General features: G+C 45.8%; 1 protein-coding gene across 1 annotated transcript in view; it reads left to right on the top strand.

Moving 5' to 3' along the window:
* The first annotated feature begins 15,241 nt into the window (after positions 1 to 15,241).
* Positions 15,242 to 27,096, top strand: part of LRIG1 (leucine rich repeats and immunoglobulin like domains 1) — a 120,963-nt gene continuing 109,108 nt past the window's right edge. The window contains exon 1 of the mRNA XM_060022860.2: positions 15,242 to 16,040. Coding sequence (XP_059878843.1) covers positions 15,811 to 16,040 — 230 coding nt within the window. The 5' untranslated portion in view covers positions 15,242 to 15,810. The remainder of the gene's footprint in view (positions 16,041 to 27,096) is intronic.

Below are 27,096 nucleotides of genomic sequence, written 5' to 3'. Positions count from 1 at the left end.
TTAAGGATTTCTGTGAAGATTAAATGAGATAGTACAAAGAAAGCACTTAATGAGTGCTGCCATGAGCTGGTGCTAAAATTCTTTTCGGGTAAAAATGTCACTTGGCAAATGTGTATACCTGGCCCCGCCCCCCAGAGATTCAATTCAGTGGGTCTAGGGTAGGGCCCAGGAATCTGCCACGAGCTGTGTGAGCCACATATTAAAAACTCCCACCCCAGGGAGACAGGTGTGGGACCACCTGGCCTGGCCTAGAGCATTGATAATCACTGAATGGGTTGGCAGTCCGGGGGTGTGATTTTTTTTTTTTTTTTTTTTTTCCTATGGGAGTCCAAGTCTGAGATTAAACAGAGAAATGGAGGTGAAGGTAAAGGGAGGAGATGGGGTGGGCCTCAAACCCACCCTGCTCTGTGAAAATAATATTAAGTACTCCCCCATGGTAGGCAGGGGGCCTGTGCAGATTAAGTTGGGTATAGAAAAAGAGTTCTCTTCCTTAATTCTCTGTGAATCCAGGAATCTCTGTGGGTTTATTGCCACCCTTATCCTGTGGATGACGGTCCTTGTATTGTACTTCACAGGGGAGATATTACAAAGGGAGACAGGGCTTCCTCCCCCCCTCCCCCATTAGTCACAGCCACAGGGGCCAGGAAGGTAAATGAGTGAGGCATTAGGGAGTGGTGAGGATTGTGGTGAACCAGAGAGCACAGGCTGCACCTCAGGGCCTAGTGGCTCTTCCTCGCCAGCCAATTGTGGTCACACAGGAATGCAGACCGAGAATGGGCAGAGAATCCTATTTTCCAAACGAAGCCAGATATCCAGATTTTTCTGCAATATATTCCCAGTAATAAATGTTGGCAAGTAATTTCGTTTTTTTAAAACTCCCATGTGGGCCAAACAAAACACATCTGCTGGCCGGATCCAGCCTGTGGGTGGGCCTCCAATTTGCAAACTCTGGTCTAGACTGAATAATTCAAGCTTTGGGACCTGTACCCCGACTCCCATCCTACCCCTTGGCCTGGTGGAGGCAAAGGATCTCTCCTAGGGTAGTGGCTCTCAACCCTAGCTACACATTAAAGTCACCAGGGAAGAGAGAAACTATGTACTGATGCCCAGCTCCACATCCAGAGCTTCTGATTTAACTGGTCCAGGTAGAGCTCCCCAGGGAATATGCAGTCAGATTTGAGCATCCCCACGCAAGGGCAAGAGCAAAGGGGTGTATTTGGAGAAGGAGATGGTCTTGGGAGGAGAGTGCCCAGAAGTCTGAAAAACAAAGCCAGGCTAGAAACCCCTGTCAGGGTGTGAACTTTCTGTGCCTCCCCCTGCTCTATGTAACAGTCATGTAAACAGCTATGAAGAATATGACATTACTAAAAGTTTTGTCTTCCTATTTCCATCAGATACCTCCAAGCCATCACTAAATTCTCACAGCCTCGTACAGGCAGTGGTGGTGATGGTGGGTTTGTGTGTGTAGGCGGGGAGGGCAGTAAGGGACAAGGTAAAGGCATCTTACTCCTTCCACCCTCCCCCACTAACACCCACTCAGAGAAGCAGCATCCCCCCAATGGGGCTAAAGCCCAGGAGCTCCCAGGGACAGTAAGCCACCCGGCGGGAGGGAAGATTCTGCAACACGGAAGCTGTGTCAGGCTGCCCGAGCTGCAGAGTTAAGGCATACCACCCCCTTCCCCAATATTCCGGAGGAAAGTGACTGCTGAAGTTCGGATGAAGGGGGTTGACGCTTGAGCGATGAATATCTTTGCTACCTAGTGTTTGGCCAGAGGTAGCCTATGAATGCTTGTTGAAGGAATGGAGATGATAGAGATAGGGAAAGAGACAGAGAGAGAATATGGAGGGATCAATAACTGCCTTTCTAGGCAATTCTTTCTCTTCTCCCTCCCTCCCCATGAGCAAATAGGGAGTCTGTATGGGAACTGGGTCCACTAAACCTTGTTTTCCATTAGCTGCTGGGCTTTCCGGCAAGTTCACGACTTGCCAGGGTGGTTTCATACAAAGGCTTCACTCACATGTATTAATTGGCCCTTAACACACAGGAAGACACCAGTGAGTTTTTACAGTGTGTGGAGGGTTTTTGAACCAGGAACCAGATTCCTAGTTTCCCCTGCACCCACTCTTTTCCCTTTGAAGTCAACAGGAGCCCTGCTCAGGGTGTCTAGAGAGAAACAAGGATCTGCTCTAAGTGAATTGTTAAGAAAATGCATTAAAGTGCTAAAGTAAGATTAAGTTACCCAGAGAAAATACACTCTGGCCAGAAGAAACTGCAATCAGAACCATCTGAAGGGGGTCTGAGAAAAGAAGAAAACGTATTTTAAAAATTCAGTTAATATGTTCAGTTGCCTCAAAGGAAATAAAGACCCATTGTCTTTTACATGTTTAAAATATGAATTGCCAATTAATGATGAGATTGGCAAATTGCTCTACAATTAAAAACATAGAAATGTTTGAGGCAATTAGAATAATTATCATATGTTAATTATGGGTTGATGGGCTTTGCACGCTGCCAGCAATTACCTTTTGAGTCTGAGCTTTTCTGAACAGAGTCCAAATCCGTAAAGACATTGATAGAATAAGAACTGTCTTCCTTGTTGGCATGCCTGCCATATTTCCAGTGTCTTTTAAGGTATGTAATTATTTTTAATTAGGTCTCCAGAAGAAAAATTTTTAATATATGCTTTACTAGGTCATCCTTAACGAACCTTGTAACCAATATGAAAGGAGAGAGGTATAGAAGGAATTGGATGTCAGGCAAACCTTGGTTTAGATATTTACTAGCTGGGTTCTTTGGGCAAATTGCTTAGCCTTTCTGAATCTCAAAGTTAAAAGAGGAAAATATATACCTTACAGGGCTGCTGGAGGTTGATATTTATGTATCCCCACGTATTGTGCCTGAGGCAAAGCAGATGCTCAATAAAATTAGTTATTGTTTTTCTAGAAATAGTGGCAAAAGCATCTCAAGCCGGGATATCCTTTCAACCATTTCATTAGAGTAAAATCCTTGCAGTTACTATTCTTGCAACTAGGACTGTCATATGTGACCGTTCAGGTTATGCCTTGCACAGCTTCTAGGGTAGTCATTGACCTGGAAGTCTTTGTGAATAGTGCCCCCTGGGGTTGTGCAGTGTACAACCTTCACAACTCTACATGGACGCTCTGCTTACACCCAGGATCCTAAACTTAAATCCTTTTTAATCTTTGGTCTTTCGATAAACATGTCCTGTTTATGTGCATGAGACCTTCCCCCAGTTGGGCTTTTTTCAGCAGTCTTTGTCAGAGGGTAACAGATTTCCACCTGCAGGCCTAATCTGGCCTGCAGCCTGTTTTTGTAAGTAAAGTTTTATTGGAGTGTAGTTAGACCTGTTCCTTTATGTATCATCTATAGCTACTTTTGAGCTACAATGGCCCAGTAGAGTAGTTGCAAGAAAGACTCTATGGCCCACAAAGCTGAAAATATTTACTCTCTGTCACTTTACTGGGAAAGTCTGTTGACCTCTGGTGTTGATGACCGTCTAGCCAAATATCTGTTTATCTTAATTCCAGGGAAAGTTAATGGCTGATGCCTGTTTGTTTGTTTGTTTGTTTGTTTTACTCTCACACTTACGTTGCTGGGCCAGGAGGTGGGGTAGATGTTTTTCTTGATCCTAGTTGCCACTTCCAGACCATTCTCCTTCCTCCTTCTCCCAAATCCCTACAGCTCTGAAACTCATGATTTTAGATTCTCTCATCCACCCCCACCCGCCTTGAGGCAGTCATCTACCGATCCCTGAAAATGTTAGCTCCCGGCTCACTGTTACTCTCTCAATAATCTTCCCATTGTAATTCTTGGTAATTGTCATAATCATTTTCATAAAAGATCATAAATGATCTTTCCATTATCTTGGCCTCTCAGGTCTTAAATCAGATCACCTCCAATGATTTTGCTTTTATTCAACGTTCAACCGTGTCTGGAGGGCTAGACCTCCGTCTTCCACACGCTCTCAGCTGCTGACTCCCGTGGTCATTTCCAGCCTAGTCTTTGCCAACTAGAGCAACCCCTACCCAATCAGGCTTCTCAGCTCACTTCCTGTAGCCCTCTGACTTCAATGACTTCCAAACCCTGGGATGTATTCCACTGATGCTACACCACCCTTTTCACAGTCCCTCGCCCCTTTCTATCTTCACATCCCTTACTGCCTCGCTTACACATCATCATGGCCTATAATTACTCTTTAGCATAGAGTCTCAAGTCCCCCTGCCCCTTCACTGCTTCATAACACGCTTCCAGCAAAGCCTGAGTCCTGGTGATGTCCAGTACTGGACCAGACTACAGCTGAGCACAGGAATTGGACTGATGAGACACATATAGCTGCGGCCACTTTCATTCATGCCCTCTAACCTCGAGTGGACATTTATGTTCCCTGGTCATCCCTCACTCCCACTGTCGTAGATGATTTTTTCATGCCTTGTCATGGCTCACTGAACTTCAAACACCTCCACCTGTATTCTCTTTCTCAGTGCTCTTGCCTCCTGTTTCACGAAGGAAAAGAAGCCTCCGCAGACTTCCAGCAACAAAGCTACTTGCTTCTTTGCCGTATAATCTGCCTTCCAGCTTATTTAAGGCTCCGTGGTCCTAGCTAAGATCAACCTCTCCATTTTTCCACTAGAGTCCATCCCCTCTTGCCTATTCAAAAATATCTGAATTCTTGAATTCAAATCTCCACATTTCTCCCCTTCCTTAGTACATTATTTGTTCTTCCCATTTTATACAGCAATATTTCCATCATTGCAAATATCATGTTATTCCTCTCATCTTTTGATTCTCTTTCCCTCTTCAGCCACCATCCATTATTCTGTTCCCCTTTAGAGCACAAGTTCTCAGAACTGTTATCTATCCTCTTGGTGCCCAATTTTAACCTTCACTTCTCTCCTTAACATTCTCATCATGCTTTGTTACCTTTACTCCACCCAAAGGGCTCTTGCCAAGGCGACAGATGAAATCTGTATTGCGAAATCCAGCAGTCAGTTTGTAGTTCTCCCTATGACCTTCTGAAAGTATCTGACATGGCTGACTGTTTCTTCCACTTAGCTTGCAGAACATCATGTTCTCCTCGGGGAGGGGGTGTCTCAGTCATGGCTAAGAACAATCTAAAAGAGCCTGAGGTGCATCTGGGTTGACTGTATGGAATGCAAGAGGAGACTCCTTTTATAGAAGCCTCATCCATGTAAAATGGACGCTTTATCTGAAACACAATAGCCCTCTTGTTCCTGTGATGCCCCTAGTGGCTAAGAGGGACGTGGGGTGGAGGGATGGAGGTGGGGAGAAGGGTGAGCCCTGAGTTGAGTCCTTAGGAGCTTGTGACCTTGACCAGGTTACCTATAATGTCCAAGCCTCAGGTTTCATATTGGTAAAGTGTAGATGGGAATACCTACTACATAGGCTTGTTGTAAAGAATAAATGAATTTGTGTTAGAGAAAGCCTGGGATCCTAATTACAAACTAAAATGCCTGTCAGGGTGGGCAGGAAGGAAATATAAATTAAGACAGTCAGCAGATGCCTAACCCCTAAAGGCAGGTCATATTTAAAACTTGAAAATAAACACACCAGGTCAAATAAATCAAGTTTGGTCCACCTTTTTACTGGGCTGGTGGCTGAGACACGGTGGGTATTCAGTTAATATTAGACCCCCTTTCTTTTGGAAACTCACCTTGATCAGTCAGTCATTCAATCAACCTACTGTGTTTCATGCCCACGACATTCATTCAACACATCTGTCCTCAGCCCCCTCCGTGCCAGGCACCATGCAAGGTCAAGTGGTGGTCCCTTCTCTCAGGCTCCATTTCTACTATTAGAGAGGCTGACTGACAAATTGTGAAAATAATTGCGAACTGTGAAAAGTGTTATAAAGACAAACAGAGGGATGCGATTGAAAGGAAAAAAGTGGAAGAGGAGCTGGGAATCCACTGTAATAAAAAGGAAGTGTATGAGAGTGATGGCTGAGAGCTTGAGTTCTGGAGTCTCATTTCCTGGCCCTGTGACCTTAGGCAAGTTCCTTATCCTTTCTGTGCCTCAGTGTGCTACAGGCAGGCCTCGTTTTATTGAACTTCACTGTATTGCACTTCATAGATACTGTGCTTTTTACAAATTGATGGTTTGTGGCAACCCTGTGTCAAGCAAGTCTGTTGGTACCCTTTTTCCGACAGCATTTGTTCGCTTCATGTCTCTGTGTCACGTTTTGGTAATTCTCTCCATATTTCAGACTTTTTCATGACTGTTACATTTGTTACAGTGCTCTGTGATCAGTGATCTTTGACGTTAGTACTATGACTCACTGAAGGCCCAGATGATGGTTAGTGTTTTTTAGTAATAAAATGTTTTTTACTGAAGGTATGTCCATTGTTTTTTTAGACATAAGGCTATTACACACTTAATAGACTACAGTATAGATAAACATCCCTTTTCTTTTTCTTTTCCACTATGGTTTATTACAGGATATTGAATATAGTTCCCTGTGCTACAAAGTAGTACCTTGTTGTTTATCCATTCTGTATATAATGGTTTGCATCTGCTCATCCTAAACTCCCAATCCATGCCCCCACCCCCTCTGGCAACCACAAGTCTGTTCTCTAAAACGTCACTTTTATATGCACTGGAAAGCCAAAAGTTCACGTGACTTGCTCTATTGAGGTGGTTGGGACCTGAACCCGCATTATCTCCAAGGTTTGCCCATATTTTATAAAATGAAGATCGTAATAGTTCCTACCTGATAGGACTATTGAGAGGATTAAGTAAGTTAATGCATTTAGAGCACTGAGGTCATTCACTAGCGCATAGTCGGTACTCAGGTAAATTAGCTCTATGGCAGGCAAAATGTTCTAGATGTGAATTTGAAAACTAAGGTTCTAGTAAGGTGACCAACTTGTCCTGATTCACCTAGAACTTTCCCCGTATTAGTGCTGGAAGTCATGTTCCCCGGGAAACCCCTCAGTTCTGGGCAAATGTAGATGGTTGGTCACACTAGGTCTACTTCCAGCCTCTAACTAGCTGTGTGACTTTGAGGCCATCTTATGCCTTCTCTGGGTCTGTAAAATGAGGAGTTCAGACCAGATGGGTGGTTCTCAAACTTCATCACGTATGAAAACCTCTTGTTGTTAAAACATGGGATGCTGAGCCCCACCCCAGAGTTTCTGATCCAGCAGGTCTGGGGTGGATCCTGACCCACGGCACTAGATGGTCACGAAGGTCCGTTTGTCTTCCAACAGTCTGTGATTCTGTGTTTGCTTCCTGTGAGCCGCTCATGGTCTTTATGGGAAAATGAGGTTCATGTACAGAAAACCATGCATTCCGTCAGTGAGTCATTTATTCAGTCAGCGCTGTTTCTTGAACACCTGCTGTTTATCCGGTGCTGTTCTAGCTGCTGGAGGTACTGTTCTAGCTGCTGGGGATCTCGTAGTCCACAGCACCACAGCTTGTGGTAGGGAGTCGGCTAGGTGGGCTTTGTACCCTCACAGCCCTGCCCCTCCCAGAGGTCAGGCACAGTAAAGACTCTTAAGGAATGAGACCTGGAAAACAGTGTAAGATAACACAAAGAAGCAGTAAGCTCTGCCTTACAGACCTTAAAGGTAAGCATACAGCCACCTGGGGGGGGAGGGGTAAACTAGTCTGTGCCCAAGAGCTACAACCCCCTACCATCCTCACCCCTACGGAACATCCACACCCTAACTCCCTACCTCAGTGTCAGTTTTATGGCCGGGACTCCATTTTTTGAGATTCATCCATTTGTCTCTTATGAAAAATAAGGTATACCCTTTAAGCCTTATTTGATTTTTTTCAGGAAGAATAGGATAGGACTTCCAGGATTTCATCCTTTCAGTTATTTTATTTTGCTGCCAGCCACATGGGAGAAGCTATCTTTTATAAATAAGCAGATACTCTGCATTTCTCTCGTACGAATTTCCAAGCGGGGAGGAAGAGAGCTCGTTTGGTGGCCTGCTGCAGAGCCAGAATATTTATTATCCAAGAAGTTTTGTTCAACCGCGTCAGCTGGTTGGTGTGTTGTGTTCAATCAAAGGTCCTGACAAACATGCAGGGAAAGTCAACTAATAACACTAATTTTCTGGACACTCCTAATGACAGGTTTATTTGATTAGACTTTATTCCCCCCTCCCTCCCATCTGCTCACGTTTTACTGCATGTCCACTTAGCCACATTTGTTGTTTCACATACCTACGACTGCAGAACCCAGCACCCCAAAAGTCAGTGGCTTAAAACAAGGTCTGTTTTTATTGGTTCCCATTTTTGTGGGTCAGGAACTTGGACTAGGTTCAGTGGGGATGGCTTATCTCTGCTCATGTGGTGCTCACACCTGTCAGAACCGGCATGGTGTCACTTCCACCACATTCTGTTGGTCAGATGAAGTCACAAGACCATTGCAGATTCAAGGAGGGAGGGGACATTACTCCACGTCTTGATGGGAGAAATTATTGGTGACCGTTTTTGCAATATCCTTGCCTTCTCTGAATCTTAGTTAATGCACTTCAAATCAGACAAAACAGTGGTTTTTTTGGTGAGGGGGTCTTGTTTTTGATTTATAGCATCTAAATCCACAAGTGTCAGAACTCCCTCAGGGAAATAAGGATATTTAAATGATTACCTAAAGAATGTAGCTCATGGATAAGAATGACAGTGAAAAGCGTATAATATGTCTGGGTATACATTTATGATAAATTTGAAATGTGTCAAAAACCCAACTGTCCTTTTGGAAACAAATATAACAGGCCATAAAATTCTCCAAATGCTTCTTATTAGCCTGAACGCATCTCAAAGAAAAAGAGAATTGAACGGCACGAGAGGATTTGACCAAAAATCTCATGGGCAGCAGATGTTTTGAATGGTCTTTAGTTGAGGGGCAATAATGCCAACCACATGCCTGCCTATATTTTGGAAATTATTTTACTAAGGGCTTGTGAAAATATGGAAAATGTACACACAAGCACATAAAAATGCATGAAGTGTGAAGAGTATGGTCTATCCTGTGGCAGCAACGGGAAAGACAGTCACAGGAGGTGTGTGTGTGGGATGTATAAGGTGACCTGGTGCTTCTTAATCCTTAAATGTGCAAACGAATCACCTGGGGACCTTGTTTAAAAGCCGATCCTGATCCAGCGGGTCTGGGATGGGAGCTGAGATTGGAGTTTCTGACAAGCTTTAGGTGTGTAGATGCATGGATTTGAAGAGAAAGATTATACACGATGGCGGACAAGGGGGTGCACAATACGTTTCCTTCTTTACAGAGCAGGTAGAGGTCAGGCAGAAAGTGTTGCCTCTATGCCTACCATGTGCCTGAAACCGGACTAAGACTCGGGCTCTGGACTTAATGAGCTGCCAGTCTAGAAGGAGTGATAAACACAAAACATTATTCCAATAGAGAGTGCTGAGAGAGTGGTGGGTTAACTGTGATTCTGCTGAGTTAACTGTTCATTAGCAGAGGCTTTGAGCTCCTGAACCACTAACGAGGATGTGGCTTGGGTTAGTTGATTGACTAGAGTCTTGGGATCTTCATCTATAAAATGATCTTTCCAATGCCTGCCTCCTAGAATCCATATGTGACTTGAGTGAAATTAAGCCATAAGGTGAAATAATGCCTCACGCATAGTAAGTGCTCAGTAATGATTAACTTTTATTATTATAGAAGTCCTGCCATGTATGGTGGAGGAAAAGGCCAGTATATTTATCTTTAAAATTTTGTGCTTATTAATCAGAGAGGAAGTTCAGAAAAGCAATTCACCAGTATGGAAAAGGAAAGAAATTATGTCCATTCTCACAAGATCCTTGAGAAACAAGCGTCATGACCCATCTCCTAAGACATCTACTGAATGTAAAATGTGTGTGACGGTGGTTGAAACGGAACTTTGATTTAAGGTTCCACTTATTCTTGACCCTGTGAGACCTTGACACATCATTTAACCTCAGCTTTCTCATCTGTAAAGTGGGAACAGTAATAACTGTCATTGGGGCTTCCCTGGTGGCACAGTGATTGAGAGTCCGCCTGCCGATGCAGGGGACAAGGGTTCGTGCCCCGGTCTGGGAGGATCCCACATGCCACGGAGCGGCTGGGCCCGTAAGCCATGGCCGCTGAGCCTGCGCGTCTGGAGCCTGTGCTCTGCAACGGGCGAGGCCACAGCAGTGAGAGGCCCGCGTACCGCAAAACAACAACAACAACAACAAAAAAAAACTGTCATAGTCAGGGCTTCTTTGGTGGCGCAGTGTTTAAGAATCCGCCTGCCAATGCAGGGGACACGGGTTCGAGCCCTGGTCCAGGAAGATCCCACATACCACGGAGCAACTAAGCCCATGCGCCACAACTACTGAGCCTGTGCTCTAGAGCCCACGAGCCACAACTTCTGAGCCCGAGTGCCACAACTACTGAAGCCCACACGCCTAGAGCCCGTGCTCCACAACAAGAGAAGCCACCGCAATGAGAAGCCCACACACCACAACGAAGAGTAGATCCAACTCGCCACAACTAGAGAAAAGCCTGCCCGCAGCAACAAAGACCCAACGCGGCCAAAAATAAAAATAAGTTAATTAATTAAAAAAAACTGTCATATTCAAAGTTTATGAGGCTCAAATGTCATAACGGATCTTTGGTGTCCTCAGAGACGGCTTGAAATCTTGGCCTCATTACTTATTAGCTTGTGTGGCCTCGAGCATTTTTCTCAGCTTCTACCTCAATGAAGAAAGTACCTAAAGCACTCTGCCAAATGACAGATACAGAATAAGTGCTCTGTAGATGACAGCTGTTGTTATGATGTGACCTTGCTTTGAAAAATATAAGGTATATGACTTCATGAAAATTATTATTATAAGTTATGATAAATGTGCTGTTCTTTTTTTTTTGTTTGTTTTGCGGTACGCGGGCCTCTCACTGTTGCGGCCTGTCCCGTTGCGGAGCACAGTCTCCGGACGCGCAGGCTCAGCGGCCATAGCTCACCGGCCCAGCTGCTCTGCAGCATGTGGGATCCTCCCAGACCGGGGCACGAACCCGTGTCCCCTACATCGGCAGGCGGACTCTCAACCACTGCGCCACCAGGGAAGCCCAATGTGCTGTTCTTTCTATACATTGAGGTGTTGCTTCTGAGTTGCTGGTAGTAAAGCATAAACTTTGATTTCCAGCCCCCCTCCTCTTTCACGTGTGGCTCCAGGTGATAACTGGAAAGGCAGCAGATTGGTAGTGAGAGGTACAGCTTCTGGTGATGATGTAATTACCCTTCTCTTCATCATTGGAGCAAAGAGGCTGCCTCTTACACTGATCATCGCTCCAGAATCTCAGAATTTTGAAATGCTCCTAGCTTTCGTAAAGTTTTTCTTTATTCTTTCAGTGAACCAGTTAAAATTGCAAGAACAAGCATGCAGGGTCTAGTTTGTGTTAGAAGGTAGACTCCAGTGGTTTGGGGCCCCTGGTTGATGCTGCTCTGTAGGAATGGAAGGGGACACTGGCAGGGGCCCAGATGAGCTTCAGGCATTGGCCATTCTTGCTGTGGACGTGCAGTGACTGCAGCCTGGCACCGTTTGGGCAGTGACCAATATTCCAGTAGCCAGAGATTGCACAATAAAGCATACGTCTCCCCACCTCCACCAAAGGGAAAATGTTGGGATGGGGAACAGAGAACTCTCCAAATTGTCTCTTCTTATATTCCATCTCTGGACTCGTAAGCTTCGTCTGTTACCTTGTCTACCCATCCTTGTCACTGACAGGAGTATTACGAGGAAGGAGTTAATGAGTACACAGCTTTATTTTCCTTGGAAGAGAGATAGAAAACAGGCTCAAAGCAGGGCTGTCATCACCCTGCAAGTCTTCAGGGGTTTTATAGGTAATTATTAACCCTTTGTGGCATGCCTGGGGGAAAAAACCCTCTATGCTGAAAACACCTACTAAGATTTCCCATCTATGGTATGTACCTGGACCCTCAATTTTTTTCAGAGTTAAAATTCAATAATACCTTAAAAATAAGCCTTCAATGTATGTCGCCCTAAACAGTTGATAAAGCCCCCCAGGTCCTGTATCAAAATGGATCCTTCCTTAACTGTCTTAGTACTCAGGTCAGAAGTACCATTCTCCTTGTTTTCCATTTGAGAAAACTGAGGCTTCAAGAAAGGAAATAACTGGGCAAAGGTTTCATGGGTAACAAGGCTTGGCTAGAATCCAGGTCTTCTGAATACGGCCCTGGTGGTCTTTTCATGTACTGAACATGGTGTAAACTCTCTTCTCACAGAAAGCATGTCTGAATCTCAGCATTCTTTAAAACCATCAAATATCACCACCTAGAACTGTCATAAACCACCATGATTCGGTCCCCTGGAATTTGTGTTCAAAAAGAAGTCCATGTGATCAATCTGCCTTCTTGTTATTTTGTCATTTGCTTGTCTCCTGCTTGGTCATTTCGGGCTATTTAGATTTGGGGTTTGTCTCTTTCAGTGGGTTTAGGATGATTAACTGCTAGAGCTCCTGTTTTTAAGAGGGAGCCCTGCAGTGATTTTTGAGGGGGATTTGAGTCCATGCTGGCCCCTGGAGTTTGGTGTCTGGTAGATTAAAATGAATGGGAAAACCAAAAACTCCCTGGATGACCCCTTTAAGGAAAAAGTCACTCTTTAAAATTGGGAAAATGGCAGTGGAGGAAAATGAGGACCCAGAATGCCCAAATCAACTGTCACTTGGTGCTGAATGGACCAGTACTTGCTCTTTTATAAGCAGGGACAGAGACTCCCTTAGAAACTTGCCCTTGTTGTCATTCAGGTCTTTGTGATTTTAGGTTGTGGCCACAGGTGAATTCTCCCCTGAGCTCTCCAAGCCCACACTCTCCTTTCAGTCACAAGCAGGTTGCTAGTATATGGGCAAACTTCCATACATGGTATGGGGAGCAGACATGACTTCATGCTCTGCTGTAGACGAGGGGAACTGCCAAGGCTCAGGCGCCCAGTCCCTGCAAGTGTTCCTGCGTTTTGGTATCCTTCTCTCTGGCTGCGTGGTAACCAGACCACAGGGGCTGATTTAGATTTGTGAGCACATCTTTACCTTGCTGATTCTCAACTCCTATCCTCCTATCCTCCAAGGAAGCATCTCACAGGTGCACCCACAAGCATTTGGAAAAACATTTGACAATAAATTTCCATTTTACAGTATCAATGATGGAACAAAGCTGAAAGATAATTTTAGGTCAACATCTCAAGGGGTTCAATGAGTTCATTTTATTTCTGCTGCAAATGCTGTTTCATCTGAGGTGGGGCAAGGCAGGTCTGACAGTTTCGTTTAAAGAAATGTTCGTGGGTATTCTGCATTAAATTACTGTTTTGTGTTCTTCGGTCTTGAAAAATTTAAGAAACCTTGACATAGCAGACTACACCAATTTGGGGTCATTTAAATCCCATCCCTCCTCTTATTACTATTATTTTACCGAAAGGCATTATAACAGAGATATACTGCTTCTTGTCCAGGTGGAAGGTATATGTTTAATGTGGATCACAAATGAAACATAAAAGCTGGTTAAAGCCCTAGGTAGCATGGGTCAGGCACAGCCTTTTTCTGATAATGTTTCTTGGGAATCACATTTGGATTGATTTACACACATATTTGAGCATTGTATTGGGCATTACTACTGAGATCATGTGGAGGGTGGGGGAAGGGAGGAAGGGAGGAAGGAAGGAAAAAATGAGGGACCAGTAGTTGACAGCATAATAAATCAGAAGTGGGAGGGGGATAAAGAGGGGAAGGAGGGAGCAAAAAGAAAGGAAACCAGCAACCCCTTGGCTACCAAGTCCAAACCCAATTTTGGTTAAAGAAAAGAGGTGCTCTCATGACTGAGGGAAATTTTAACATCTCAATTAAAGCAACCCCTTAGAATGTGTCAAAAATGGGACAAAACCCTTAAAAAATTTTTTTTTCTTTCAGAGGAACATCTCCCTTTCGTTTCTGTAACACAGAAGTCAGATTTCATTTGCTGGCACAGATGTTTTTCAACAGACATGACTTGCTTAATTTTCCTGACAATGTGTTCAGTTATGTTAGAGACTTGCATACTCTTGGGAAGGGGCATGAGACACCAGCAAACCCAAACGCGGATAGGAGCAGCTATATATCTTACTGTGCTAGTCTTTTAACTTTTGCAGTGTGTGTGTGTGTGTGTGTGTGTGTGTCCCCGCGCAGCGCCTGCTTTACTGTTTCAGTACACTGTCCTAACACTTGGTTACTATGTTCGGATCAGTAGGAGCCAAAGTTAGTAGCTTTGTAACAATTACTAGTTGCCTTTTTACTCTGTCTCTGAGGAGTACTCGATGTACTGCTTCTTGAAAACTGGCTTTAAAACGCTCTGATTTAAACAAACAAAGCAACCCCTTTGTCGAAGGCTGGAGTGTTTCCAGGAGTACCCTTCGATTCACCAGGGCGGAGGTGGGGGTGGGACTGTGTACACCTTTGAGATTCGGTTTCTGCATGCAGTACACATTCATTTTGGTAATCGAGGACATATTGCTGGATTTAAGAGGTCAAAAACAAGTCAGGAGCCGAGAAGAGCTCCAGGTTGTGAGAGAGGAAGGCGGCCACCCGTAATAAAATAACTAAAGATGCCCCCATCAGTAGGAAATTAGTGAAGTTTTAAATCTGCATCTTTGCTCCTAGTGGGCATCTGGAAAATGGGTGTGTAAACTTGCTGTCAATCGCTGGCCCTGTTTGCAGTCTGGGAAGGAGGGAAGAAACTTTTAGCCCAGACCGCTCCAAAGCGGGGGCTTTACCCTCTTTACCAACGTTCTTCCCTCCATTAAATGCAGAGGGAATACTTTTATTCCTCCTCTCCCCAGTGCGCATCCCCCTTCTCCATCATCAGCCAGCACGTCCCCTTTAAGAGCCGGAGGCCGTCTCTCCCTTTCTCCTCCCAGTCCCCCGCCCTTCACACCTTGGGTGGGAAAAGAGAGTGGGGCGGGGTGGCCCGAGAGGCAGGAGGGGCGGGATCATGGCGAGAGCTCCAATGGGCGTCCAAGCTGGCCGCCGTGGACCCCGTCAGCCAATGAGCAGCAGGCGGGGGGCGGGGCGGGGCGCTGTTGCAAAGCCTCCAACGTGGGCCGGCTGGAGGCCGCGGGGCAAGAAGCCCAGGGGGTGTGCGAGGGCTAGCCGCTGGGGGCGGGGCCTCGGGGATCGGCCGGGGCTGCGCCCCGGGGAGGCGAGCTGCTAGCGGTTGATTGTTCGGTTGCGAAGTGTGCGGGGTTCTCGCAGAGCGGAGGAGCCGTGCGGAGCCCGGAACTGCGTGCGCGCGCTCTGTCTTCGGCGCTGGGACAGCGAGGCTCACCGGGTCTTTGGAGCAGTGCGGGGTTGGCCGCGCCGTCCAGCCCGGAGTCTGCAGCTGGACGCTCGTAGCGGCGAGGAAGATGCCCACGGGCGCAGAGCTCCGGCTGCGAGCCTAAGCGCCTTCCTCGCAGCGGCGGCGGCACTTGGCGTGCACGGGGACTCCGAAGCCCGGCCAGGAGCGCGGCGGGAGAACGAGGAGTGCCGGCCAAGCACACTTTGCCCGGATCCGTGGGGTTCGCAGCGGGCACGGGCGGGTCGGCCCGGATGGGCGCGGGGTTCGCGGCCCCCTGCGGGCGCTGCGGAGCGGCTCGGGCACCGGGGGCCCGCTGAACGCCGGAGTCGCCGCCGCAGAGAGAACTTGTGCCGGCGGCCATGTCCCGGCGCGGAGCCTAGTGCTGAGCGGAGCCCCCGCTGGCCCGCCCGCGCCTGCGGTCGACCCGGACCTCGCAGCCCCAGCGCCGGGAGTTCGCTGCGCGCTCCAGACAAGATGGCGCGGCCGGTCCGGCGAGCGCTCGGGGCCCCGCGCCGCTCGCCTTGTCTTCTCCTCCACTGGCTGCTGCTGCTGCTGGTGCTACTTCGGCTGGAGCCCGCATCGGCCGCGGCCGGCCCGCGGGCGCCCTGCGCTGCCGCCTGCACTTGCGCTGGGGACTCGCTGGACTGCGGCGGGCGCGGGCTGGCGGCGCTGCCCGGGGACCTGCCCGTCTGGACGCGGAGCCTGTGAGTGCCGCCCTTTCCGTCCTCCCCGCGCCCCGGGACGCTGTCACTTGGGGACGGGGCGGCAGGGGTGTTTCCCCGGGAAAGGGGTGCGGATTGAGTTGCTTGTATGTGAAGTTGAATGAGCGGGAAAACTGTTCGCCTGGGATCGTAGTGGTGGTCCTTGGGGGTCCGGAGGAGAGAGGGCGTGCGTGCGAAGAAGTCGGGATGGGAAAAGCGTGCGTCTCGTGGGGATCTGGATGTGAGCGAGCGTGGGTCTTGGGGATCTGGAGGAGGAAAGTGTACCTCGTGGGGGGAAGGATGTGATCGAGCGTGGGATATGGGGTATGAAGGTGAGCGAGTGTGGGTCTTGAGGTTCTGGAGGAGAAGAAAGTGTCGTGGGGGTCTGGAGGTGAGTGAGCGTGGCTCCTGAAGGCCATCTGGGAGTTGGTGAGTGGGTGGGATTCTGGAGGTAAGAGAATGAGTAAAGAGTCAGGAGGTGAGGCTGTATGTCTGTGGGTGGAGAGTGGGAAACATCTGGAGGGGAGAGAGTGAGGAAGTCTGTCTGGGGGTCCCCGGGTGTTTCTTTTTTTCCCTTCTGTAACCCAACTCTCTGTTGTCTGAGCTGCTTGGCCTTCCAGTGGGTAATGAATGAAGGTGACTTTTGCCTCCAGTCTTCCATTTACATTATTTATTAGTGAGAGTGTGTGTAGCCGCCTCCTCATCTCCCCGGGACCTTGGTGGCCCGACTTGGCTCAGGCCCGGGGCAGAAGGACATCCTCTGAGTCCTTCCCTGGAGGACCGCCTGAGTTATCGGGCTTTGAGAGTTCTTGGAGATCTGTGACTGCTGGAAGTTGGTCCTTTTCCACCTGGTTGGCATTTTAGGGAACTGTGTTCCAGACCCTTCCTGTCTGTTCCCTAGGGGACCCATTGGGCTTGACGATCCAGTGGAGTGGGGCCCATCCTCTAGCATTTCTCCTCTATAAATGGTGCAAATTAGTTTTGGAGTATTGCTACTTTGGAAGAGAGTGCCAGACTCTGGGTTGATTTAAGCAGAGTGTGTTTTACCCGCAAGAGGCTCTTTTCTGTGCTGTCCAGATTTTGGCCTATCCGGACTTGGTGGGACACTTCTTACAGGAGGTTTGGCAGGAAAACAACAACACCACCACATTAGATTTCTGTAAACATGGTAGAATGTCATAGGCTTTAAAAATTTCTGACAAATCTAGTCCATGAGTCAAAATGCTGTCCAGTTATCAGTAATTAACATCTCTGCAGAACTGTTAGTACCTTCCAGAAGAGGCCTAGGTTGAATAGTTCTGCTTTTCAGTTGAATAATTGGACATCTTTCCTAGAATATAGAAGAGGCACAGTAGTAACCTCAGGCGGGACATTCACTGCTCAAAAAAGAGAAAGAAAACTGGTGACACCGGTTTTAACCAACACCTGTGGCTTGATCTAAGAACATGTGGTCTGGGAATCTGGTTGCCGTGAAGGGAAAGAAGGGAAGTTAATTCCTTTCTGACGTGAAGATCCTGTACCTTTGAGAGCGGGTCACAGATCTTTAACTTGGACCACGCTGCACATGGGTCACTAGTGATCAGTCCTACAGAGTTCTGAAACTGGACCGTTGACTTATGTGTAGGATTTCTCTTCAGTATTCTGCTGTTTCTTTGGAATCCCCTTAGGGAAGACCAGTGATCAAGGTGTGGGTTTTAACACAGGTGGTGGCTGTGTAAAGGTAGTGGGAGATGGAGCCCAGCGTTGTCATTAGGTAGTATTGTATTCAGTTGTGGTCGTCTTGGGTATTGTGGGTTTTCCTTTACATACTCTTAGTTTTTTAAAAAGTTAAATCATGTGGGTGGGATCAGACTAACATCTTAGGTGTTCACCTGTTGGAAGACTGACTGACTCCCAATGCCAGGTGTCAGTGGCATTGTGGGGAAGGCACTTAGTTCAGAAGTGGTGGCTTCCTGGAGAGGACAGGGTGTCCTCTGTTTTCACTTTCCTGTGGCCACAAGATCCACCTTGCCTTGCCCTTTAATTTCTGGAGCAAAACTACTGGTTGTTTGGAGGGCTTTCTGTCTGCCTAAGGAGTGACATTTCACAAGTCATAAATACCTTTAAAATTGCAGTCTTTTCTCTTTTCCTCACACAGTTGATGATTAGTAAATGCCAAACTGGCTGTTTTGAGCTTCAGTTAGGCTTGATTATACTGATGATGGTGTTAACGGATTTGATTTTAAGATATGAGTAGTATGGCTTCTGGTTAGTATGTGGCAATGTGGTATTCAGTACAGAATGTATATCCTTTGAAAAATGTTTGTGAAGTTTTTTTTTTTTTCTGATTAAAGAAAAAGCAAGCAAATGTGTTTTTATTTTTCCCTAGACTTCAGATTTCTCCATTTAAGTCATTAGTCTTAGTCTAAATTTTGCATCAGGATATTTATATCTTTTATATTCCTGGCTATGATTCAGTAAGACTTTAGGGGAGAAAGTCTCTGTCTATAATAGAATAAAATACCTTATAGTTTCACCACGTTTACACCCTCCGAGTCCATTGTGTCTAGAAAATGCTTTGAGCTAGTTTATAACCCCATGAACTAGATTTACTGCAGCTAGTTCAAACAATTTCAGGCTGTGGGTTTGAGATAGAAGGGGACCTGTGGCTTTATGGAATTTTTTTTTTTTTTTTTTTTTTGCTTTTGTAAACAGTGCATCTAATTTTGGAGTTGCTCCTAAGCCCCGCATAAGGAAAGTAAAACTCTTTAATAGTGGATGTAAATGCGGTTTGAATAGCAGAACTGGAATGGCGCTGGGAGAAAGGAAAATATGTTCATTCCCAGGGCCTGAGGATAACTTATTCAACACAATAACTTATAGTTGTAGTAGTTGAGCCATTACTTGAGTTTGCCGTCCCATTACGTAGGTGCGATTGGCCTTGTCCAACCAGCACATTCATAAATAGCTCCCAGCACTGCCACTCCCTATTCCAACTTCCCAGAACCTTAGAAGAAGTTGAACTTCTTAGAACTCAGATGTTTGCTTTCTTTGAAATTATTTTGGAGAACATGGCTTCAGAAGCTGTTTAAGACACGTTAAACACAATGTACCTTAGACTCTTCTCTGTGGCATGAAGTTGAGCACAGTATTGCTTGCTTACAGGGTCTGGCAGCTAGCTCAATGATGGCCTAATGGGATTGTGATAGGAAGGCAGGCAGGCCCTTGGAAGAGGAACAAATGATTCTCCTTCTCCGTGTGAAAGGAAGATGACATGGCATTCGGAAGCAAGGACATCCCTTAAAGGTCACCGAGTGTGGTTATTCTGAGTCACATTAAGACAACTGTATTGATTTGGGTCTCTTTGTATTTTGTCTCCCTTAGTGTTTGCAGTACCGAACCTGGGTGACTTAATCGAACCTCTGTTGGTTTGGGCACCAAAGTGGTGCTTATGATTACATTAGAAAATAAACGCAGGTCCCTTGGTGGTTGCCATTGTAGTTGGGAAGCATAGAGGGCCTTTGTCTTTCAAATTTTACAGCTGTGCTGGAAGGCCCAGGTGTTGGGGTGTTGTGAATTAAGGGTTTGGAAAATATTTTCCATCCTGTTTATGCAAATTAGATTTAAAGTGCAGATGACCAAATTGTTCCAGAACCTAAGCTGAGATTCTTGTGTGTGTGTGTTTTTAAGAAGTAGATTCTTGTCTGGATTACCCCGAGGTCTTCTCTTCTGCCCATTTTCCTCTTTGAGTCTCGGTATCACTTAAGAAGAACTCAGCAGACCATGAGCGTCTTCCGATTGGTGGGGGTGGGCAAAGCGTTTTTCTGAATAGGGACCCTTTCGAACACAGGGTAATGGGCAGAGAGAAAATCTGAAAAGTGCAAGTGCTTTTAAAGTTTTGGGCAGCTTTAGTCTGAGCTCAGAGTCCTTTTTTTTGCAACAAGTGTCACAAGCCTGGCCTCAATTCCCCTGCATGATGGAGCACTTATCTGTTAAGAGTTTTCTGACACTTTTTTTGAGTTAAGTGGAAGTCTGGGAAATGAAATTGGTTGCCTTTTTAAGGGACAGGATTTAAGTCCCTCTGATATGAAATTATGGCCGTAAAATCTAATTTTTGAGGACTGTGAAATTAGGAAGTGCCGGGAGACCCCCAGGGCCCAATACAAATGAACTGTGTTGGCCCATGGTGCCTCTTGCCTTTAGGGTACGTCAGGGCTGTTCTTGCTCCTCCTTTCCAAGAGACTGTGTTAAAAAGAAGCGTGCTTTCCTTTTCCGGAATTACACTGGGTCACCAGATTTCCCAACCTTTGGACTTTTGAATGTATTGTCGGCAGTAATTCTTCATCTCCAGAAAGATGACGATTCTGTGCAGAGTAATGAGAGCTGGTTCCCAGTGGATGTCCGGATGCGCGGGCCCGCCAGCCCTGCTCCAGGGGCCGCAAGTTTCTCTCCCTGCCGTGTTAATGCCTTGGCCTGAGTTCCCCACGCAGCCTTCCCTGAGCACGTTGGGATGGCCTCTGGCTGACCTTTTTCTCTCCCTCAAACACCACGCTCACAATGAAAGGGCCTCTCCCCCATTCTGCAGAGGTGTCTCCCTGGTGCAAAGGCTTTTCAGCATCCTCTCTTTCAGAGTGGACAGGAATGCGAGAGAGCTACTAGGGTTTTGTGTGACTTAACAATGCCCCCGGCCCAGTTCTGTGCACCTGCTGTAGCCCGGAAGGTCTGTTATCCGGGAAAGGAGGTTGTTTAAAATAGCCATTGGTTATTTTAAAAGTGACACCAGAGAGGGAAATCTGGGAAAGGGATTCGTAGAATTGAAAGTCGCTCAATAAGCAATCAGGGATGTTTGTGGTACCAAGGTCGTTGGCTTAAAACTCAAAGGGATTCCTCTGACTTACCCCATAAGTTGAAAGACTTCAAGTTTCAGGAGCAGGCCTGATTTTCAACGACTTGTGAATGAGTTTGGTGATATTAACTCATTGGGGACCTTCCCCCTCCTCAGCAACTGCAACTTGAAACCCTGGGGGTCTTTTAGAGCAGGGCTCTGGGCTGTGTTAATATTCAGAGCTGTTTACAATGGATGCAGTTTCAAAGGCTGAAGGCATTGTCTTGAGACAGGAGGGAGGAGAGGTGGGAGGAAAGTCCCCAGGCAGAGGAGGGGAAGTATCTAAAAATCTCCAATGTGCCCTGGCCGGTGGCGAATTTAGGAACCGTTAGCGGGGGTTTTTTAATGACTTAAGCATGGCATTGAACCTGTGGGTCCATTCCATCTACCTCCCGGCTTCAGTTCATGGTGTCTGTCAGTAATGTGGCTGTCTTCTGCCCATTAAAGTGTAGGAACCCGTCAGAAACTCAGATCTGTTTTTATGTCCTCACGGAAAGATGTAGGACTTTGAAGACCAGAGGTTAAAATTTTCACAATAGTTAACCCTCTTGGAGTTATTTTTTTCTGTATAACTGCAGGGTTTAGAATAGTAGTCCAGACTTACCTAATAATTGGCCAATTGTAGGACTAAGGCTGAGAAATTTTCTACTGAAGAACCTGATAGACGATTGTTGCCATGAAGCAAAATTAATAGTTAAATCAGGATTACAGAAAAAATGAATATTGTGATTTGTCTGTGGTCTAATTGAAAGTTGCCAATTTGTACCCTGGTTTTGTTTTTTTATGGGCTTTTTTTTTTGGTGGGGGCATGCTTATGAATTTTTCTTAGCCAAAGGCTTTATGCTTTAGTATAAACATACTATACTAGTATGTTTATGTAATTTAATACTTTACGTGTGGTTTCAATATAAGTACTTTACGCATAATCTTCTGAAACGCAAGCTATAAACCCAGTCTGCTTATAAAAGTCGCTCGTTTTTTTTAATAAGCTGCTTCCCTATTTCCCTGTGTTTCGTGCTTTTCGTGTCCTGCCTTCAGGTGTTCTCTTTGTCCTCTGGGTGGGCCTTTGATGCCCGATTGTACCCTGGGTCTCGGGTTGGGTTATTGATGGGGAAAAGAGCCGGTGAGGGCAAAGCTTTCCTTCACTCTTACTCTGTTAATTATTTGGGTGCCTCATCCCTGCTGGTCACACCCAGTGCTCACCATTCACTGGGGAATAGTGATGAAGAGATTGGAAATTATTTCTAGGGTCCATTCCTGGCTCCACCACCCTACAGCTGTGTGTGTGATTTGTGGTGAACCTCTTCCCTTTGTCTCTCAAAAGGGGATCATAATATTCTATCTTAAGCTGCTGTGAAGACTAAGTTAGGTGACACGTGTATTCAGCCCAGTCCAGTGTGAATCAGTCACCTCAGGCTGAGGCCCCAGTAACTCACGTTTTGCATCCTCTCATGGCAAGTCTCTCCAAGTCAGAGTTCCTGGTGACAGAGGCTTTCTGGGAAAAGTTTACTTTTCTGATAATGAAGATCTCTTTTGGCGTAAGCAGGTGGCAGGGCTCACAACCCAAACAGCCTTCTGCCGTGAAGTTTTTGGTGGTGTGTATAGAGTAAAACTTTATGTGCCCTTGGGAAGCTCAGACAAATTCAGGGGGGAAGCTATGAACAGTTGCAAAAAATTATATGAATTATGCAATTAGCAAAAATGATTGAGGTGGTTTATAAATGTATTCCAGTTGTGCAAATACTTCTGTCTACTGAACATTACCCTTCTGGGAGGTGGGGTATGGGAAGGAGGCCGGGAAGTGAGAGGCCCTTAAACTAATAATTTTATCCCATTATTTCCCAGGGTTTCATTGAATCTGAGCCCTATGAGATGCTCGGTCAATTGCTTGGAAACATGCAGATGTGCTCTTCCAATCAAGGGTTAGGTTGCAGGCTGGGGCTGGCTGAATCCTGCGCTGTACCCACTTCTCTTTGGAAATGTTTGGGGGAGGAGGTGTGAGGGGAGATGATTGTGGGGTTGTGTGCAGAGAGCTGGAGAGCTCTGACATTTTTCGTTTGTTTTGGTTTGTTTGCCATTGTACAGTAACTTTGTAGGGGACACGGGCAGTGAGCACAGGGTCATCTGAGGAATCTGGCAAGGATGCCACCTGAAAAGCCATTTGCTTTTGCTCATGCACCTGTACCTGCATCCCTTCCCCCGTGAATGGCCATGATTCACAGCCTTGCCCACATGAACGGCTACGATTGTTTGCGTCTTTATTACTATTTAATCTAGCATAACCGGTAAAGCCCATTGTGTGAACAACCAATCTGTTCATCTCTGCAAGTCCTAATACATCTTAGTTTCCTTATGAACCAGGATGCAGGTTCCAATCACTGCTTGTTCAGTTTATTTTGGCAAAAGGTGGCATTCAGAGAGTTTAAAGAAAGCATGGCCTGTCTCTTTTTAAGCACTTTGCATTGATTATTCTTTAAACTTTTATGGTGCCCAGGTCTCTAATCTTTTATGATCTGCAAATATTTTTTTTCTCAAGTTGTCTTATTATTAGGAAGAAAATGAATGGAATGGGTGAGGGTTTGCCCTGCAGTAGAGTTGCCTAAATGCTAAGAAACAAGATAATGGGGTTTTTTTTTTTTTGCTGATTAAAAACAAATCACACAACTTCATCTTCTAAGACTGCTTTATACAGCATTTATAAAGTGTCACCCTCCCCCACCTCCACTTCCTCACTTCCTGTCCTTTGCTCCTTCCACCAGTTTATAATTTGCCATTCAAGTAATGTGGCGCTTATCTTGGCCAGGACATACGTTGCACTGATAAATTCTTCCTCGCTGGTTTACCGTACTTGATGATAGCCTGTTAGATACAATGAGAAGAATTGAGCACTTTAGAACTGGAGAATGGATAATCTCACTTTAGTTCCAAATTTTGTAGTGGCCTTGCTCTTCGTTTGAAAGCATTTGTACCCCCAGCAGTGGCACTTTGGGCTGGATGAAAAGACAGTGACACACGGGGCTCTGCCTGGGGAGTGACAGCTACTCACTGACTGGCAGTTCCCCCTCCCCTCCCCTCCCCTCCCCCTCCCTCCCCTCCCCTCCCCCTCCCTCCCCTCCCCTCCCCCTCCCTCCCCTCCCCTCCCCCTCCCTCCCCTCCCCTCCCCCTCCCTCCCCTCCCCTCCCCCTCCCTCCCCTCCCCCTCCCTCCCCTCCCCTCCCCCTTCCTCCCCTCCCCTCCCCCTCCCTCCCCTCCCCTCCCCCTCCCTCCCCTCCCCTCCCCCTCCCTCCCCTCCCCCTCCCTCCCCTCCCCCTCCCTCCCCTCCCCTCCCCCTCCCTCCCCTCCCCTCCCCTCCCTCCCCTCCCCCACCCCTGCCCCTCCCCCCTCATCTCCCCCCTCATTATTTATTTTTGGCTGCATTGGGTCTTCTCTTGCTGCGCCTGGGTTTTCTCTAGTTGTGGCAAGCGGGGACTGCTCTTCTTTGTGGTGTGTGGGCTTCTCATTTCAGTGGCTTCTCTTTGTTGCAGAGCGTGGGCTGTAGGTGCACGGGCTCAGTAGTTGTTGCTCCCAACATGTAGGATCTTCCCAGACCAGGGCTCAAGCCTGTGTCCCTTGCATTGGCAGGCAGATTATTAACCACTGCGCCACCAGGGAAGTCCCACAGCTTCTCTTTCTAGTGAGGGGAAGATCTGAAAAGTCTGATTTAAAAAGAAAAAAATTCTGAATTAATGGAACATTAGATATGCAGCCAAGAACTTAAAAAACTAAGTCACTTATGTTGGTATAGGGTGTTTTTTCTTACCTTTTTATTAGGGAGATTACAGGCATCTACACAAGGGGACAGAATAATGTAACGCATTTTATGTACCATCCCCAGCGTCAACAAATAGCCGCTTATGGCTCCTTTTTATTAAATTTTTTATAAAATTTTTAAAAGTTACTTTCCAATTACAGTTATTGTGAAATATTGGCTATAATCCCTGAGTTGTACAATACATCCTTGAGCCTATCTTGTACCCAGTAGTTTGTACCTCTCATTCCCCCACCCCATATATTGACACCCCCCAACTGGTAACCGCTAGTTTGTTCTCTAAGTCTGAGTCTGCTGCTTTTTTGTTATATTCCTTAGTTTGTTGTATTTTTTAGATTCCATGTGTAAGTGATATCATACAGTATTTGTTTTTCTCTGTCTGACGTATTTCACTGAGCATAATGCCCTCCAAGTCCATCCACGTTGCTGCAAATGGCGAATTTCGTTCTTTTTTGTTGCTGAATAGTATTCCAGTGTGTGTGTGTGTGTGTGTGTGTGTGTGTGTATCATATCTTCTTTATCCATTCATCTATTGATGGGCACTTAGGTTGTTTCCGTATGTTGGCAGTTTAAGTAATACTGCTGTGAACACTGGGGTGCATGTATCTTTTTGAATTAGTCTTTTTGCTTTTTCGGATACGTACCCAGGAGTGGGGTTGCTGGGTCGTATGGTAATTCTATTCTTAGTTTTTTGAGCCGCCTACATACTGTTTTCCACAGTGGCTGCACCAGTTTACATTCCCACCAGCAGTGCACCAGGGTTCCCTTTGCTCCACACCCTCCCCAGCTTTTTTTATTTGTGTTCTTCTTGGTGATAATGGCTCCTCTTGTTTGAGCTATGCCTTAATACACTTGTCCCCTTCCATTTGGAAACAGATCCAAGCATATCACTTCATCTGTAAATGTATAGGTTTTTAAAAATGAAGATATAAGTATTTTTTGAGAAAATTTCAATTTCATTTCATTCACTGTGGGGTGGTTTAAAGAAATGTGAACTTGGACAGCCTTGGGGGAAAAAATCAGCATTTATTTTGAGTCTGTTTTTTCCAAAGGGAATTGTGGTAAGCTGTACATTTAAAGAATGTTTATTGAGTGCATACTGTGTACACTCTTAATTTATATGTTCTCAGAATACAGTTTTTCTCTCTCTTGTGGGAGGTACTTAGAAAGTTCTTTTGTGCTAGAGTCCTTTGCCAGAAATGGGTAATTCTGAGGAACTCTCATCTCTCCCCATGTAGCTCTTAATTGGGCGGTTTCTACTATGCTGTTAATTGTTGATTAGAATCCTTTAGCGAACAAACATAATTCCGAATGGGTCATTTAAAAAGTGATATTTCAGATATTGTTGGTTAATAGAGGGGTAATTAGCCATTGGTTGTAGTTAAGTCATGAGTCTGAATTGAGTTAACTATTGTTTACTTTGTAAGGCCTGACCCTCCAGCTGTGGCTACTTGAGGCTGCTTTAAATAGAGTTGGAGGCACCCTGGAAGAAAATCCCCCAAAAGCAAAGAACTACAGTCCTGGAACCCTCTGTGCTTGATTTAAACTTCACACAGATTTGAAAATGCTTTTCTTCAAGTAGCTGCAGAATGCTTTGGTTTTGTTTTGTCAAAGTCCATAGTTTAATTTCTCCACAGCCTGTTACTTTGTTGGTTAGGAGAGCCTTTTAGGACAGATTTCATGGTGGTTGCAGCTTAATTAGGAATCCAAATGGGAGTTACATAGTCATTCACTTTATCAAAGTCTGTGGAATGATTTCCATATTCTGTTTCTGAAAATCGAATTCTGTGTAGATTATGTAGTCTTCGTTGGTTTTAAATGCTGTCCAACACGGTCAGGTTAAACTCATGGTTGTTTTAAGCTTAATTAAATTGATATCATATTTGATTAGATACCATCTTACGTGGATACTGTGTTTAGGAAAGTGGAAACACAGTCCAAAGGGTTTAAGAAAGATTTAACAGGGGAGGAGGTGCAGGGTGGGGGGTACTTAGAATTGAGAAATTCTGACTGAGTTTAATTTCAGTTTTGTAAGTTAGGAGAAATTCATTCTTTCATCTGATTTCAGCAGTGTGATACCTTGGTCCAGCAACATGCATCTTGCTTATATTTTAATTTTTTTTTTTTAATTAAAAACATTTTTTTTTTTCCTGTGATTTCCTCCCTCCACCTGGGCTGGTGTGAGTTTCTGGCACACAAGCTCCCAGTGCTTGCAAAACTTATAAACAGCCAGAAGAGCTTGTTGCTTCCAGGAAGTTGGTTGTTGATCCAGCAACGTGATGGATGCAGAAGCCGCAGCTCAAATGGGATGGGGTTTCCTTTCGTCTTGGGAGGAGAGGAGATCCAGAAAGCGATCTGAAATGTTTTATAGCTCTTGAGGTCTGCCTC

This window comes from Delphinus delphis, chromosome 10 (assembly GCF_949987515.2).
Source record: "Delphinus delphis chromosome 10, mDelDel1.2, whole genome shotgun sequence".
NCBI classification, from domain to species: domain Eukaryota; kingdom Metazoa; phylum Chordata; class Mammalia; order Artiodactyla; family Delphinidae; genus Delphinus; species Delphinus delphis.
This window is presented reverse-complemented; position numbering and strand designations above follow the sequence as displayed.